The following is a 17,205-nucleotide window of genomic DNA, read 5'->3' as shown; positions in this document are numbered from 1 at the left end:
AATCCTGAATCCTCGCCGCTTCAGTCCCCTGGAAAAGAAAGATATTATTACAATAAGATAAATTAAATAAAACAAAGGAAAAAAAATGCAATTCTATAACGATTGCTCTTCAAAATATTGAGATCGGTAGCCTATAGTGTCAATTCTAGTGTTGCAAAATACCACAGTAATATAAATGTAATTCCTTAAATGGCAAAACGGGTTATATATTTTTCATTTTGGTCTGAAAGTCCCAATACACAGTTTTATTTGTAACGTTTGAGAAACGTGTTTCTCTCCGTCTGAAATTACTGTTTCGAAAAGGATTTTATATTTCAAAATGCCCACATCACATTTCGAGTTCATGTCCATAAAGAAAGCACTAAGAAATCGCCACTTTAGAACAAACTAAACATAAAAACGATAGCCATTTTCGTTAAGAACATAATATTTTATTTGAGGACGCAGACGTTTTTTTGTTTTGTTTTGTTTTGTTTTGTTTTGTTTTTTGTTTTTTGTTTTTTTGCTCAGCTGCACTAACTGTAACTTTTTTTTCAAGGTGTATTCATTTTTAAAGGGAAACATGAGAAAGAAAGAAAAAAAAACACAATAAACATATACACAGTAACCCGTATGAGCTTCCTGATAAAAATTGCTTTATGATGTATGGCTTTGTTGGAGTTCCTGCCTCAATCGGAGTAATCTGGTATACAGATCACGTGAACAAATATGTTTGTATTGTAAGGCAGCGCCATTATTTGTCATTATAAAAAAGGTTTCCGATACAGTACCAAAATCATAATTTGTGACTTTAAAAAGTATACCTGGTGCTGTAAACTCCTTTTATCCCTGGGTGGTTGATTGCAAGCAATATTTTGGAACAAGGGTACAAAACTGCATTCGTTTTTTATTGGTAGCTGGGTCTGTTTCCATTCTATCGGGAATACTGTCTGCATTGGTATATGGAAATGTCTGTAAAACCGCAAGATCGGGTTTAGGACAGTATTGTCTGCAGACAAAGGGTGAAGGATATATTCTAGAGACTGCAGGCGAAGAAATTGAGACTGAGAAGCACGGGTTTATGATAAATTGATACACAGGTAAGCAATTGCATGGCATAATGCAACCTTTAACCATAATGAGGAGGATATAAATATGATTTATTCAATTTAAAGGGGTGATCTTTATTAACGTCGCTTTTGCCTGTATAGTCAAGGAAACATATATGAAAACAAAACATGATAATGTATACGCAGAGTTTATCATTTTTAGCAACCTGGGCACTTTCAAAAGGTTAGACTGGACTTATGTCCTACTTGATGTCGAATTTTAGCTGGTTTTGCAGTTTAGTTAAGAAAAATAAATAAACGAAATAAAAAATGGAAGAAAGATCCAGTAGAACATTTCACGATGTCATATAAAAAGTTAGATTGTAAATCACATTAATTTGTTGTCTTATAGTCAAAGTGTAGTTGCGGTTGATTTATGTGATTTTTACGATATACGGCTATGTAAACGATGGACTAACCTACCATATATGTATATTATTTCCTGCTTGAGTTTATTATTATTATTATTTAATATAGATATAATTACTAATATACTAATCATAATAATAATAATGTAAACAATTGTTAGTAAATATCGTCAAACTTACTGTTAAACTAGCAAAAGAAAAATCCAAGAACATTAACAACAAATATATATATATATATATATATATATATATATATATATATATATATATATATATATATATATATATAGACACACACACACACACACACACACACACACACACACACACAATAGTTTATTATCATTACGCGTGTAGATACTACCACAATTCTTAATTCCCTATCTTTTTTTTTGGACGCAAAGGACTTTTGTAAAATGTAAAACTGCTATAAATCTGATTTATAAAATATAAGTAGTAAATCCATAGAAAAAACTAAATGGCCTAAGTTCACTGTACTATTTTAATAAAATTAAATTTTTATTATTTTATATATATATATATATATATATATATATATATATATATATATATATATATATATATATATTATATGGATATATAATTATATATATTGATATTATATATTTTGTCAACCAGAATGTTTATTCGTGTCCACTTTAGATAATCAACCAAGACTGAAGCTGTATTTTCTCCAGTGTCTAAGCAACCGACTCTTTGGAATTTTATGTTACCGATTAACCAAGTTTTTATATTCTTTGTCATCGTCTTTGTGTTCTTTCGCTTTTCAGAAACTTACGTTTGAGAACTGTAAATGGATTGAACAACATATGTTACATTTATTCAATGAAACCAGAGCAGTAATTTTGTCTTGTTAAGCAGTTATTATATTGGCAGACTGATAATCATTGTTTTCTTGAAGGGTAATATAAGCCTACATTATAAGAATTCCTGCACTGCGTTCTGTTCGAGCTGGATAATAACACGGGGCATAAGTTGTACTGTACTGACAAAATGGTGTGCTTCGTTTAGGCACAAAGTCAAGAGCTTTGGACATTTTTCATAGCAATATCGCTTCAAGCTACTGGCCTGCCAAGTTAACAAGCTGAATCCAATTACAGCGAGCAACATTTCATTTGGCTGGAAATATACACTTACTTATAACTTCACCTAAAAAAAATTGTTGCAACACCTTCCTCGGTCCCAACAGTTCTGTATGAATTGTTTTTTCTGGGATTTTTTTTTTTTTTTTTTTTTTAATATAAAAACTTAAATCGTGTGTTTCAGGATCAACATTACTACCGGTATTCCAGCAACAGATATATGCTAAATTGTTTTTACAATTCATATTTACAGTTATTTGAGAGAGAGGTATAGATTAAAGAGAGACATGGAGAGAGAGAGAGAGAGAGAGAGAGAGAGAGAGAGAGAGAGAGAGAGAGAGAGAGAGAGAGAGAGAGGTGTTTAGGGAGCATTTCGGGTGTCTATAGCTAATAACATAACCTATTATGTTAATATAGTTAAGAACTTACCGTGATGATAATGCGTGGGCGACAGACGCTGTTCTGGAAAATCAGCGCACGCCAGGAACTGTTTAAACAAACTAGCAAGCGCGTGCGTTCTTCCTGACCACCGGTGTCTTACTAGATAGATGCATTAAACGTACGTTTACCCCTAGTAAAAATAAATAAATACATATTTATTAAAAAATAAATAAAATAAAAGCTGTAAAACTGACGTATGACCACGTGAATACATTAAATAGCACATTAATGTAGCAGGCCTTGAACCGCAGACCTTATGGCGCACTGCAGTTCATCTCTTGTTTCTAACTTGGGAGTTAGTATGACCATCTTGTGCAAACTAGTTTTAAAATGCTTTACCTTGAGGGCAGGGCAGGAATATACAAGGCAGTGCTGAAACGTTTTGCAAAGGTTTGCATAGTGACTTATTTGAAGCGCTTCCGTTCGTTGTTCATTAAACGGTGAGTTATTGCTGAACATGCCAAAGGTCACGAAAAAGGCTTATGACTGCTAAATATGGTCGGTTTAATGGCCTACTATCCTTTGTGCAGGTTTGCTTCGGCCATTTTTTATTATTTCCAAGAAATGTGTTGCTCAGGTTAAAGCAATAACAACTTCTTCCAATTATCACATACATTTCCTGTAGAATTTCCCATCTTTGCAAATGCTCCTGACTAACTTTCATTTAGGGTATACCCGAAAAACAATGTATCTGTTGTTGCCAGTAACAACTTGTTATGACGTAATGACATGAACATAAAAATAGCGTATATTTAGAAAATAATTCTAAATATAAGTATCAAATATACACCGGTCATTGTAATACATTGTTTATGAGTTATGGTTGATGGCGCCTAGCCGTTCAAACACATCCATATTGTTCTTTTGGTGCGTTTCGTTTGTCCAGTTCTGCTTACACAGGACTACAAATATGACTTCAATATGAATTACATTTGACTACTGAATACAGTCTGTGAATCGCATTAAGAATGTTGACTATCATTTTGTTTTATTTTTACTGGACACCTGCAAATGGCCCACAGTGGAGTTCTAAGTGCTCAGTTTAAGTTAAATACTTAATAATTACTTTTAAAATACAAAAAGAAAAGTGTGTGCAAAAGACAATAAGCGACATTAGATACGAATTTTTTTTTTTTTTTTTACAAAACTACTATCGTATACAACATTTTACACATGAGTTTCAATATTGTGTAAGGTTTTAAACACATTGTGTCTTTTGTGTGTTGCTAACATTTGTTTCATCTTCCAGGGCCAAGTTGGTGGGACCCCAGTAATAAGAAAACATTGAAAAGAAAGAAGAAAAACTTACGGTGCAATAAGCAATTCTGGGGTAAGGGTTGATGCATTGATAGGAAAAGTTAATAATTATTGCTTACATACAGCACATTCACAAAAATAACTGCAAACACATGTTAATAATGAGTAAACCCACACCATTTTAATAAAACAATATGCCTTTCAAACACAATGTTATTCTCAGAAGCTGAATATTATATGTGAAGAACAATTGTTTATGGTCGATCTTAACACTTACGACTACCACGACTACTACTACTACTAATAATAATAATAATAATAATAATAATAATAATAATAATAATAAATTCCATTGCAGTGTATTTCATGTTACCGACATCGCTGTATCGGTTACAACAAATGGCTATCTTACGTAATATCCTGTTTATATCTTTGAATCCTTGGGTAACTGTCTGCATAGCAACTGGAATAATCAAAAGCGCAACAACGAAATCGCGCTATATGCGTAATTAATGTTTTACATGATAATACCCGTCGCAAATGTCAGTGTATTGAGAAAATAGCAAGCTGAGATTTTAAGGCTTTAATTTGCGTGGTCTTATCAGGAAAAAGAAGATTTATAAAAACTGAAAAATACTGAAATATCCCAAGGCTTTAAACCTATTACGCGTGTTACACTGGCCACTATTAGATCCACCTTCCAACATCTTAGGCCACATATACATGTGCCTATACAGCGAGACAGACCAGCGGCGTACTGATATTTCTTAAGAGGTTTTCACAGCCAAACAATATACACGTTATTTAGAAATAAATTAACATTGTCCATGAAGTCCCATGCTTCGTTCACTCCACAATTCTGTCCAGCATTTTACCAACAGTTGGATAATCCTTCGGGTTGAAACTCTTTCGTTTTTCCTTCTTCTAGGTATTTTTTTTTTTTTTTTTTTTTTTTTTTGTCTTAGTACGAGGCGCTTCTGGCGAAAATCTACAGAAGCTGTGTTCGGAACTAGACACTCTTAGAGCTGTTTGTGCGATTTATATAAACGTCCCTTCCAGTGTGTTAAATGAGAACTTGCGGAGTAGGGGATTCTTTTGCTGGTCTTCCTCCTACGCGCAGACTGTTTTACACTTCTGAAGATAGCTAGTCTTGGGAAGTGTTTTTTCTTTTCATTCCTTGGTGAAGCTTTTTTGACCATGGTGCTAGCAGTCATAAATTTGCTGCAGCCCACACTGACAGGTGCATTGCTATGCATTGCAAGGGATTAGTCTTTATAACTACTGTATCTGGCTGCCCACTCATAAAAACCTAATTCATTCTTTTATATTATATTAGGTATTGATTTTAAATGATAGCATGCAATAGAAGCGGCTGGCAATAAAAGGCCAATAACATAACAGCTGGCTATATGTGATATCGTGTGGCACTTAGAACATTGCGTGGTATAAACAAATCCTTAAAATCTACAGATTTTTAGCAGCCATTGTTTGATGCTCGTGGTTGGACTGTGTGCACATTTGCGTTGGAATTAGCATATCGTACGGACCCTCCCACCTCGTATTTGCATTACTAAAAATAGTCATTGTACTTTAACCAAAATCTCTGTTAGGAATCAACAATCTTACACGCTTATATGCTATAAGACCTAAAATGTAAAACAAACAAACAAACAAATACTCACGCGTGTCCATTCTATATCTCAGTAACACGCTGTTGCTCTCATACAATATTGGCCTCTTGGGTTTCATCTATAGGCCCACTCCATTTTTACACCAAATAAATTTAAAAAAAAGAAAGAAAGAAAAAATGATAAGGTAAGAAAGATCTAAAAGATGGTACTAGAAACATTTGACCATTGTTCAAATGATGTATGGCCCATGTCTGCTTTTTTAAGGTTCAAACAGAGTTCACAGGTATGTGCTACATATGAACAAAAACGGGCCCCAATTTCTTAAAAAAAATAATCAATAATTTTTGTCTTTGTTCTAACGATGTATATTCTTATATATTGTGGATGCTAAGATCCAATTAAACGACCATCAATGTTTCAGTTCACTGTGAAAATTTAAACAGGGTACATGTAGATACCACTAATTAACCCATGCGTTAGCCAATAAATCAAAGAATAGCCCGTCCAACCCGAAATTGCCACAAGAAAATGATTTGCCTGGTATAATTGGTTTGGAATACACGTTAAATTTAAAAAGGGAAAGACTGGTGAACTCGTTTGAGTCCAAAATATCAGTCTGTTAAAAACAGAAGACAAAAATATGTATTTATTGACTAGAATTTAAATGTAGCGTGGTCTTTTGAAAACAAACACAAAATAAACAGGTAAAACATATAAGCACACAACAACCAACCAAAAATATCAAGTAAGTTTAAACTTACTTTGATAAAGTAGTCCCAACTGGGTTATTAAAATGGCTTGGCAATTTACATCAGCTTATATTATTATTATTATTATTATTATTATTATTATTATTATTATTATTATTATTATTATTATTATTATTATTATTACTTAATAATAATAATAATAATAATAATAATAATAAAAATTTCTCTCCCCTCCCCTCCCTAGGGATTATGTTATTAGCTACAGTCTCCCGAAATACTCCCTAAACACCCTCTCTCTCTCTCTCTCTCTCTCTCTCTCTCTCTCTCTCTCTCTCTCTCTCTCTCTCTCTCTCTCTCTCTCTCTCTCTCTCTCTCTCTCTCTTTTGCTTTAGGCTTACTCATGACATCCATTGTGCAAGTGGTATTGTAGAAGAAATAGTGGGGCTTAAAGTGCTGATTCAAGCATTTTCTTGATTGTTTCTACACAAAGGAGATTTTAAAGACCCAAGTTATACTTTAACTAGCTTGCTTCTGTGGTGCCCTAGAGAAAGGGGAAAGGGTTGTGTGATCTGGACCTTCCATATTCTGAGGAAACAAAACCAAGAAAAGTCAAAGTAAAACATCGTTTCTTTTTCTGATGGGCTCAATCCATCACGTCTTTAACCAGTGTGTGAATAAGTGAAAATGAAAAGTGTTTCATTTGTGTACCGAATGTCCAACAGTCATTTAGACACATGAAGTATTGCTTATTCACATTGTTTGCAGTTATTGTTATATAACTATAACTAATGAATGTAATATTTCTTGGAACATAATGGGAACATAATGAGATTTGAATCACATGGTTCAAATAAAAACTAACAAACAAATAACTAACCACAAATATTATAAATAAGATGCATTTTAATTTGGTTATCAAGCCAAGTGTTTTTGAAGCTTGAGATTATGGGACAATCTTCCTTACAAAATAACTGCTTTTAATTTTAAATATGGGTTGACATATGACTACTACTACTACTGCTGCTACTACATACATACATACATACATACATACATACATACATACATACATACATACATACAATCCCTTAAACAAAGATTGTTGCCAATAGAGCAATAAAGAGCTGAGTGATAATAATTGATAGATGGATTTTAAGTGCTAGAGACTGCAGTGATACCCTAATGTAAAGATCTGCATTCATATATCACCAGACACAAAAAAAAAAAAAAAAAAACTAACATGACAAAACCAGAACAGGAATGGCTGATAAAGCGTTATACAATCATATGTAATAATTTCCATTTCCAGATTATATATATATTAAACATTTCCTCAGACAGACTGAAGAACCGAATATTTCAAATAACTTATCAGACTTACAGTTTAAATAACATTTTGTATTCCACAGAATTTACTTAATGCAAGTTTTCATATTTTTCACACTAATATTTTCTGTCAAACTTAGAATGTGTCTTTGTTTTCTTACACCAACAGGTCAGACGCACAACAAAGACTGGAAGATTCCCTCCACGTGACATACAACATTCAATGCTATTGGATAAGGGTATCGAGGCCCTATCCCTCTGAGAAAACACAATGCAGAAAGCTGTCTACTATGAGAATTCTGGACTTTTTGGGGGCTATTCTTATGCTAAATCTGATGCATACAGTTACAATTCTACCCACCAACCATACCCATCATCCACTATTGAGAACGATTTTCAGAGTTCTGTATGTACCGGTTCTATACAAACACAAACTATTAGACCCCCTAGCCATAAATCCAGTGAAACAAATAGCAGCTGCATGAGAACAGCTGGCAGCCAGGGCAGCAGCCAATCAGCTAACATCAGTGAACCGCAGCAAGCACCTCCTTTGCCAGCAACTTCGCCTAACTCAAGTAGTACTTCAACACAGAAAAAAAAGTCTGCATCCAACTCTTCAGTTAACTCTACCGCCCCGGTTATTACAAAGCAAATATTCCCGTGGATGAAGGAGTCCCGGCAAAACTCAAAACACAAAAGTAACTGCACAGCTGCACAAGGTACCGTATGTGGTCACGATTCTTTGATGTTTCTTACTAGACTGCTTAATCGTTTTTATTTATGTATTTATGTAATTCTTAAATCGTTTTTATTTATATATATATTTGTGTGCAGTACCATCGACTGGCCACTAGACATTTGTTTTAAAACCGCTTCTCAAATTAAATCTAGGAAATATATACGAATTATGCCTGAGATTATCCTTGGAGAGTCAGTGATGTAGTCATTATATGTTAGTCCAAAGTACATCTTCATTAATAAAAGCTTAGGGATTGTCTAGACCTTTGAAGCAGAAATGAGTGAGACAAACTCTTCCTATACCGTTGATAGTAAAATAAGATGGTATTGTTTAGTGTCCTCTGAAATACAGTTCCAAATGTTAAAGAAAGCTATTGCAGATTATTTTAGTCACTTTTGTTCCATTAATATATACATTCCACGTGTCTGTGGTCGTCATTTAAATCAATAAAATATGAACCTTCCTGTGTTTTTACATACAGTAATACACTAAAGAGTCATGCAATAAGTGTTTGATTTCTATGACCTTGATGCCCATTGTATTAACTCAAAGTAGCAGATTCCACATCCGCATCTGTTTGGATTCATTGAATAGAATATTGAATATTTCCAAGTGTTGTTTGGTCTTTACTGAAGGAGATGGTTCTATATAACAGGTTTTAATTAGAGCCATTTCATCCAATAGGTTTTTAATTGTTGTTTCAAAGGGGTTGCTTTCTATTTAGAATTCAGCATCACAAGGGAAACTTAGGTTAATAGTTATGTAAACAACCTTTGATTCGAGATTGAACCCCATTTAATAGAACACTCTGTTGCTCATACACAAATCTGTATCAGCAGAACCCAAAGAAACAACGTAGTTTTAAAAAGAGAGAGAGAGAGAGAGAGAGAGAGAGAGAGAGAGAGAGAGAGAGAGAGAGAGAGAGAGAGAGATTGAGAGAGAGTGAGAGATTGAGAGGGAGAATTTGAGCGAGAGATGGAGAGAGTGAAAGAATGAAAGAGAGAGATAGAGAGAGAGTGAGAGAGAGATGGAGAGAGAGTATACAAATAAACAACATATAAGGTTGGATAAACTTATTATTAGTGTACGGGCTTTGGATGAAGTAATGCTAGTTTGTCACGTGTTTCATGTCGTTTATAAATTGCTTTGTCTCTTTTATGCAAATCTGTATCTCATTTTAAACCACCGTTTTTGGAACGTTTTAATGATCTTTTACCAGCAGCTTCAATATGATTATGTCCAATACCATAACATAGGCTATATCATTTATTATATTATTAGTGAAAGAAAGACATAATATTTCTGAACATTTCTTTAAGTTGTTCGTATATGTGTGTGTGTGTGTGTGTGTGTGTGTGTGTGTGTGTGTGTGTGTGTGTGTGTGTGTGTGTGTGTGTGTGTACCTTTATCATTTTTATTAGGTTAAGGTAGTGATACAAGGCATTGTTATTGAATTTGATGGTAACGATGTCATCTTGTCATTTTTTCTTTTGTTTTGAAGCAGGGGATACTTGTGATGACAAAAGTCCACAAGGGCCAGCATCAAAGAGGGTCCGTACTGCCTACACCAGCGCCCAGCTTGTAGAACTTGAAAAGGAGTTTCATTTTAACCGGTACCTGTGTCGTCCACGCAGAGTCGAGATGGCCAATTTATTGAACCTCACAGAGCGTCAAATAAAGATCTGGTTTCAAAACAGGAGGATGAAGTACAAAAAAGATCAGAAATCCAAGGGAATAATGCACTCTCCCATTGGACAATCTCCAGATAGAAGCCCGCCATTAAGTGGCTCAAATCATATTGGATATTCAAGCCAGATCCCAAATGTAAACAGTCTTAACTATGATGCTCATTCCCCAGCATCATTTTCTAAGCCACATCAAAATATGTATGGCTTGGCAGCTTATACAGCACCATTAGGTGGTTGCCTCCCACAGCAAAAGAGGTACCCAGGATCAGAATATGAACATCATACCATGCAAGGCAATGGTGGCTTTACCAATCCTAATTTGCAAGGCAGCCCTGTGTATGTTGGAGGGAATTTTGTTGATTCCATGCCAGCCTCGGGTCCTATGTTCAACCTTGGCCATCTCCCTCATCCTTCATCCGCCAGTGTGGACTACAGCTGCGCTGCTCAGATTCCTGGTAACCACCACCACGGACCTTGTGACCCCCATCCCACATACACAGATCTGACTTCTCATCACACATCGCAGGGAAGGATTCAGGAAGCACCTAAACTTACGCATCTGTAGTGGACTGTCATTGTTGTGAAGCGGCGTCCTCGCTTTGTGTTACCTCACTATAATATGAAGTACTTTTTAATTAAGCTCAGAGAGGGAGAGAGAGAGGGGAGAGAGAGAGAGAGAGAGAGAGAAAACTGTATTAGTATTACATTTTCTAACAGCTGTGTTCCTTTTTGTGACTAATCGGCACCGGTTAATGGATGTTCTTGCCAGCTGTCTTGCATATTGAAGTGCAATGCACAATGTAAACTTAAGGACTGAACATTTGAGAACGTTTCACTTGAAGGTAAGTCCTGTAGATATGTCAGTATTAGCAACCCGATATAATGGGCTGTTTTTGTTTTAAAAAAAAAAAAAACAAAAACTATTAGGTGATGTTTTTGTCGCATTTGGTCTCACTTCGAAGAGCTTATTTTGTGTATTTTTTTCAAGAATGTATGAAAGGCATTAAACTCGATTATATATGTATTTATTGTTTTAAACAGGATTTTTTGTACCGCATTTTATTTATCTTCGTCTTAGTGTATTTATGTGAACATTTGTAGAACTTATGCAACATGCCTTGGACAGGTTAATTAATACCCTTTGTCATTATATTCCTCTTCTTTAGTGAAATGGTTCGAAATAGGTGAGAGAATAGTTTAAAGCAATTGTAAAAGTGGCTGGTGTTTGTAGTTTATGTAAGGGTTAATTCTGGCAGCAATCTTAATTCATTATTATAGTAAATCTGAAATGTGACATTACAAAATAGATTACGTTCATTTGTTTCAATACTTTATTTCAATTGTCTGGTACTATTTGAAAACATACTTAGAATTTGCCTCTGAAATGGTCCTTGTTTTAAGTATGCACTGCTGCAGCATGTCATTTTACATGTCTCTGTAAAAGTTACCTCAAATTAATTTGTTACTTTATGAATTATACTTTTAATGCATACATCGATTAAACACCCTAATGATAATTTATGAAATGTTATATTTTAGTGTGTTAAGCATTTTTTGTAAATAAAGTGTTTAACTTAACAGAAAATCCAGAAGTGTTTTCTTTATTTCTATATTGTAGTTTGAAATGGAGGTAGACCTTTACATAGGTCAAGCTGTTATTTTATATTTTTATATTTGTTGTCACCTTAATTGATCATAGACATGTATCACTTGTTCCAGAGTACGGATTCGTTTTTCTCTCACAATACTACAAAACACCATCTTGAAATGGAAAACACACTAAAAAAAAAAAAAAAAAAATACTACAATTTAAGGTTTTTAAATTCCCAATTTCTAAAAACCCTAAGAAAAATGATAGCTATTTAATGATGAAATAACATTTCAGCACAAATGTCCACCTCTGGTATTGCTGTAGTGACCCCCACGCAAAGCAGTTGCCTTACCAAAAGCTAAAACTCCCACACATCTTTCAACAATACAATTTCACAGACAAAAGAATGCATTAAACCTTAAACGTGAGAAAATCAAACAATAACGAGATATTTGCCATGTTTAGTGACTATCAACTCGATTTTAACAAGGCATATATATATATATATATATATATATATATATATATATATATATATATATATATAGATATATATATAGATAGATAGATATAGATAGATAGATAGATAGATAGATAGATAGATAGATAGATAGATAGATAGATAGATAGATAGATACCATTGTTGGTGTAGAATACTCGAATTCAACTGTTTACCGTACTGAAAGACACTGCATAAATCTATTCGAGGCCCAGCGCCAAATCTAGCGTTTAGCTGAACCCACAGGCTGACATTGACAACGCATAAGATTCATTTATTGTGCATTTCTTCCTTTACCATGCAAGTAAATATTTGTGATTAACTGAAGATCACTTTCCATTGAGACCACTTATTTTTAACACCATCTTCGACCTTTGCTTACAATTAACAAGCTTCAGACTGTAAATAAAAATAAAGAATAACAATTTGATTTGCCGAATTATTTCAGAGAGCTGGGGTTTGTATTCTCACCCATGTCATTGGTCCACTGGATCATGTGACAGTAAATTCATCCTCATTTCAACCTTGTCCATGTGAGTTCAATAGTCTCTTTCTTTAATAAATGTTATAGCTCCTAAACCGTTTTATAATATATTTTTATATACAATTTTAAATATACTTCCTATAATATTTTGTAAGAAAATTCTTAAAACGCCTAAGTAAGCAAAAATGAACCGGTTTGACAGAGAGGTTGGATTTATCAACAGCGAGCCGTCCTTAGCGGAGTGCCTTACATCCTTTCCTCCTCTTGGTGAGACATTTCAAAGTTCATCAATCAAAAACTCGTCGCTTTCAGATTCGACACTGATTCCTCCTCCCTTTGAACACGGCATTCTGAACTCTGGAAACACATTTCAAATCGAGAGAACGCAAACTTCGCAAGATATTGACCGAACAGTTTTAGGGAGCAAGCCTTTGGAATACCCATGGATGAAAGAGAAGAAAACACATAAAAAGAAAAAGCATGCTCCTCCAGCCACACTCTCCTCTGGATCTTCCAATGAAGGTCAGTGTATCTGCGTTAAAAACGTTATCATTCAGGTTGTATATATGGAAGAGACATCATTAAAATGGAACAAGAACTGATATGATAATTCATTTATTTTGATTTAAGCAATACAAAAAAAAAAAAAAAAAAAAAAAAATTTCAACACCGAATTTACGTTATATTATTGCAATTCTCGTATGATCCTGCACCTATCGAACAATAGCTGGTAAACGCTGTATTGAGGTCGGATTAGGTGCATGGATACCCTTGTATTAGTATGCTATGCCATTTTGTATGGCGCTCCAGGCAGGCGGCCATTTTAACCCACACATTTCATATATTTAATCTATTCATCTTTTTTATTTAGATAACGAAGAATTTCAGGAAAACTACATCGGTGACCTATTTGACAACTCGAGAAGACTGCGCACAACCTATACTAATACCCAGCTTTTGGAATTAGAAAAGGAATTCCATTATAACAGGTACCTTTGCAGACCAAGAAGAGTAGAAATCGCAGCTCTTTTAGATTTGACTGAAAGACAAGTTAAAGTTTGGTTCCAAAACAGACGTATGAAACTTAAAAGGCAATCTCGGTTTAAAGCAGGGAAGACACCTCTATGTAAAGGGAATAGAGAAAGCAAGTATGTTAATAACGCCTTTGTTACTGGAGACTCACAAGCAATGATGGACCTGGGCGCTTTAAAGACTCTAGCGTCTGAAAATACAGAAACAGATGCATCAAACCCTTACCATGAAAATACACTGAAAGAACCACTTCCCATTCAGGAAAACACAAACCATGACGACTTCCATAATACCAATGAAACTAACTGTTCGCTGACTAATCCAAGGACTTTCTCATCTGCCACGGATAGTTCTGAAAGTTATAACATGCCAACATTAGAGGATTTAGATACTATTTCAATCGATCCTTTTACAACAGATATGCCTAGGCTGTCAATATATGACAATGACACAACGGACATTCCTTCTGACACCTTTAACTTTTTGGTTGAAAATATTTGCACAACAGACTTCCAACAGCTGCCATTTTAATGTTTATTTCAATGTACGTCAATGTGTTCCAGAATAAATATGACAAGATGCATCACCGTTTTTTTGTTCTCTTTATTAGACAAAGCAACAGCAAGCTCCTTTTCAGACAGACAGAAACAACACTTTAAATTAAATACATATGCGAAATAATACATATAACTATATGTTTATGCCCATATATCTGTAAATTATCAATAACAAAGCCCTCATACAATACTGATACTAAAACACCCCAAATGTCATTGTATCGATTTTATTCATTTGTATTCAAGGAAATACATACAATTGTATACATACACACTCTCCATTTTATATTATTGACAATGGTTCTTAATTGTGCATATCATATTAAGAAAGCAATTATTTCATCTGTATTGCGCAATATTTTTAAGGCGTTGGTATAAATATGAAAAAAATAGTTAAAACGAAATTTAAAAAAAAAACATGCTTACTCTTTATTAGCATGCTTAAATTAAAAGTATACATTTAACAATGCAAAGTCAGGCCTTAAATATATTTAAAACAACATTGTATTCATTATCATTATTCTGTTTGAATTAAGTGCCTTATATTTAACATCGACAAACATGACGCCTTAGTTATTGAATCTTCTTTATAAATTCAAAGAGACTTGAACACTTTGCTATCTCGTTGCATCTTTTGACTAGACCTATTTGATTCCTATAAAAGTCGTTCTTCGAAAGTTGTAAATATATTTGTGTTATGTGTTATATTGCTAGTAAGATGTGTTCATTTTTTCAGCATTTCACTTGCCAAATATAGTCCAGCTAAAAGCACACGGATATCTGAGGTTTTTTTTTTTTTTTTTTTTTTTTTTTTTTTTTTTTTGGCTCATGTACAAACGGTCTGCCTACACTTTTCTTTATTTTGAATTGTTCAACCGCAGCTGCCGACATAAATGAACCACAACTAATGCAGATTTAGGAGTTTTCTGAAATAAAATCATTACAGCAGTTTCAAATAACATGACAAGACTGTATAACATCAAATAGCCGACATGTCTTTATGGCAGAAGATAGGTTAATCTTTTAATATGAAACAACACTCCAACAAATTAGCAGTTGGAAAGAAGTAGTGCTGGCTTTGCGGGGAGCACGGTTGTCAGTGGGGTATTATTAAGAGTTCATCAATCACTGACTGCGCACTTTTTACTCGACAGCATAGTTCCTCCTCCTTTCGTGTTAGATGAGGCCAGCTGGGATGCGTCCAGGACTCCACGAAAAAGAACATCTGAAATACAAACGCATGCCATTAAGATTCAGATAACAATGTATTTACTCTTGGTTTCAACAGTTTTTTTTTTTTTTAATGATATAATGATATATTAACATCTTTATCAAGCTATTGAAAAAAAAAAAGTTTCCAAATGTTAAACGTATGCATTAATGGAATAGTGTTTGTTTTATTATTATTATTAGGTATTGCTTATATTCTTTATTTTTTGCTTAAGGCTGATAATATGCTACATAACAGTTGTAAGCTACACGGTCTGCAAATATATGCACCAAAGTAATTTGACTTTAAAAGTGGTATCAGATTCCGCGCATTAATATGGGTATCTTCCTTGTCACTAATTCACTAGCTAAATGTATTTAAAGGCAAAAGGATTCAATGCACAAATCATGTGGTGGGGCATGTCTATCTGAAACTATAAAGCACAGTGATTACCAGTGTATCCCATGCATTGAAGTATCTACAGAAGCGTGCAATGAATAGTAATAAGCAAATACATAACGTGCATGAATAACCCCTAATCATGCTTTGAAACTCTTGTAACTCTTGAAACCAAGTTATTAAGTTTCCCAACAGTACGCATTAAATTATACTGCACATTGTCAGAGTCCACTCTCTATAATTTGAAATTCTTATTATAGATTGATTGTATCCCTTCCCTCAACGTTATACTTGTCTGACTCTATATGGCTACAATTGCAACTGACATATAACCTACTAAATAACGGTACGATTTATATCACCGTTAATCATTGTGCAATATTAACGTATTCATATAGACTCCAAACTTCGAAATCTTGTGTGATATCCATGTTCAGATGTTTTCTCAATCAAATAACGTGAATACCAAAAGGTACTGAATAAGGTTCCCCTTGTTTGATGCTATAGGGACAACTTCATATACTATAAAGATATACACCTTGGTGAAGGTCCCTCGAGTGTTTTAAGTTATAGTTGACTTTCAACTATAAATAACCCGCTAAAGAAACATGGGTGTTTAGTATCAATTTCAAATCCCTTAAAAACTGTAAAATATAAAACCAGCTACATACAAAATATCTGGTATGGTTTGGGAAGATTTCAAATGACGTTCTGTATAACGCTTATTATCTTTCGGGTATTTTCTTTATCACACTGATTACAGAAACATGCACCTTACACTTAGATTCTCACAACCCTGTAACAGCAAACAACGAAGTGAACTAGATTGTATTAGAAAGGGTATTTAAAACAAAACATTATAAAAACCTTTAAAAGCACAGTCCGGGCTTAGCAGCCATTATAGTTGTACAAACCCATACTGCTAACTAGGCTACAGGCTTCTTGAAAAGCACTAAATGAAAAACAGGATACAACAAAACCATTCTAAACATTTTACACGATATATAGTAACGGACCTCTGTGTACTGACAAGTTCTGACCAATCTCCAGTCGGTATTATTTTATGTATTTAGTTTCAGTAT

The 17,205-nt window shown here is 34.1% G+C and overlaps 3 protein-coding genes across 4 annotated transcripts in view; all 3 read left to right on the top strand.

Moving 5' to 3' along the window:
- Nucleotides 1-8,181, top strand: part of LOC121322202 (homeobox protein Hox-D4a-like) — a 17,382-nt gene extending 9,201 nt beyond the window's left edge. Inside the window, exons 3-4 of the mRNA XM_041261807.1 lie at nt 4,250-4,330; nt 8,094-8,181. Of these exons, the coding sequence (XP_041117741.1) occupies nt 4,250-4,274 (25 nt within the window). The 3' untranslated portion in view covers nt 4,275-4,330; nt 8,094-8,181. The remainder of the gene's footprint in view (nt 1-4,249; nt 4,331-8,093) is intronic.
- LOC121322199 (homeobox protein Hox-D3a-like) lies at nt 8,148-11,853 on the top strand. Of its 2 annotated transcripts, none has more exons than XM_041261801.1 (2): nt 8,148-8,643; nt 10,165-11,853. In XM_041261801.1, exons 1-2 carry the CDS (start codon nt 8,196-8,198, stop codon nt 10,914-10,916), a joined length of 1,200 nt encoding a protein of 399 aa, XP_041117735.1. In that variant the 5' UTR covers nt 8,148-8,195; the 3' UTR covers nt 10,917-11,853. The 2 variants fall into 2 exon arrangements, with proteins under 2 accessions (XP_041117735.1, XP_041117736.1); XM_041261802.1 differs by having other exon boundaries at nt 8,186-8,643; nt 10,168-11,853.
- A 751-nt stretch (nt 11,854-12,604) lies between these two features.
- On the top strand, nt 12,605-15,293 carry LOC121322200 (homeobox protein Hox-A2-like). Its single transcript, XM_041261803.1, has 2 exons — nt 12,605-13,447; nt 13,797-15,293. The coding sequence occupies exons 1-2, from the start codon at nt 13,111-13,113 to the stop codon at nt 14,486-14,488; spliced, it is 1,029 nt and encodes a 342-aa protein (XP_041117737.1). The 5' UTR covers nt 12,605-13,110; the 3' UTR covers nt 14,489-15,293.
- Nucleotides 15,294-17,205: the final 1,912 nt, after the last annotated feature.

The sequence above is a fragment of the Polyodon spathula genome, chromosome 10, assembly GCF_017654505.1.
Source record: "Polyodon spathula isolate WHYD16114869_AA chromosome 10, ASM1765450v1, whole genome shotgun sequence".
NCBI classification, from domain to species: Eukaryota; Metazoa; Chordata; class Actinopteri; order Acipenseriformes; family Polyodontidae; genus Polyodon; species Polyodon spathula.
The sequence above is the reverse complement of the archived record's forward strand: the minus strand, read 5'-3'. Positions and strand labels throughout refer to the sequence as shown.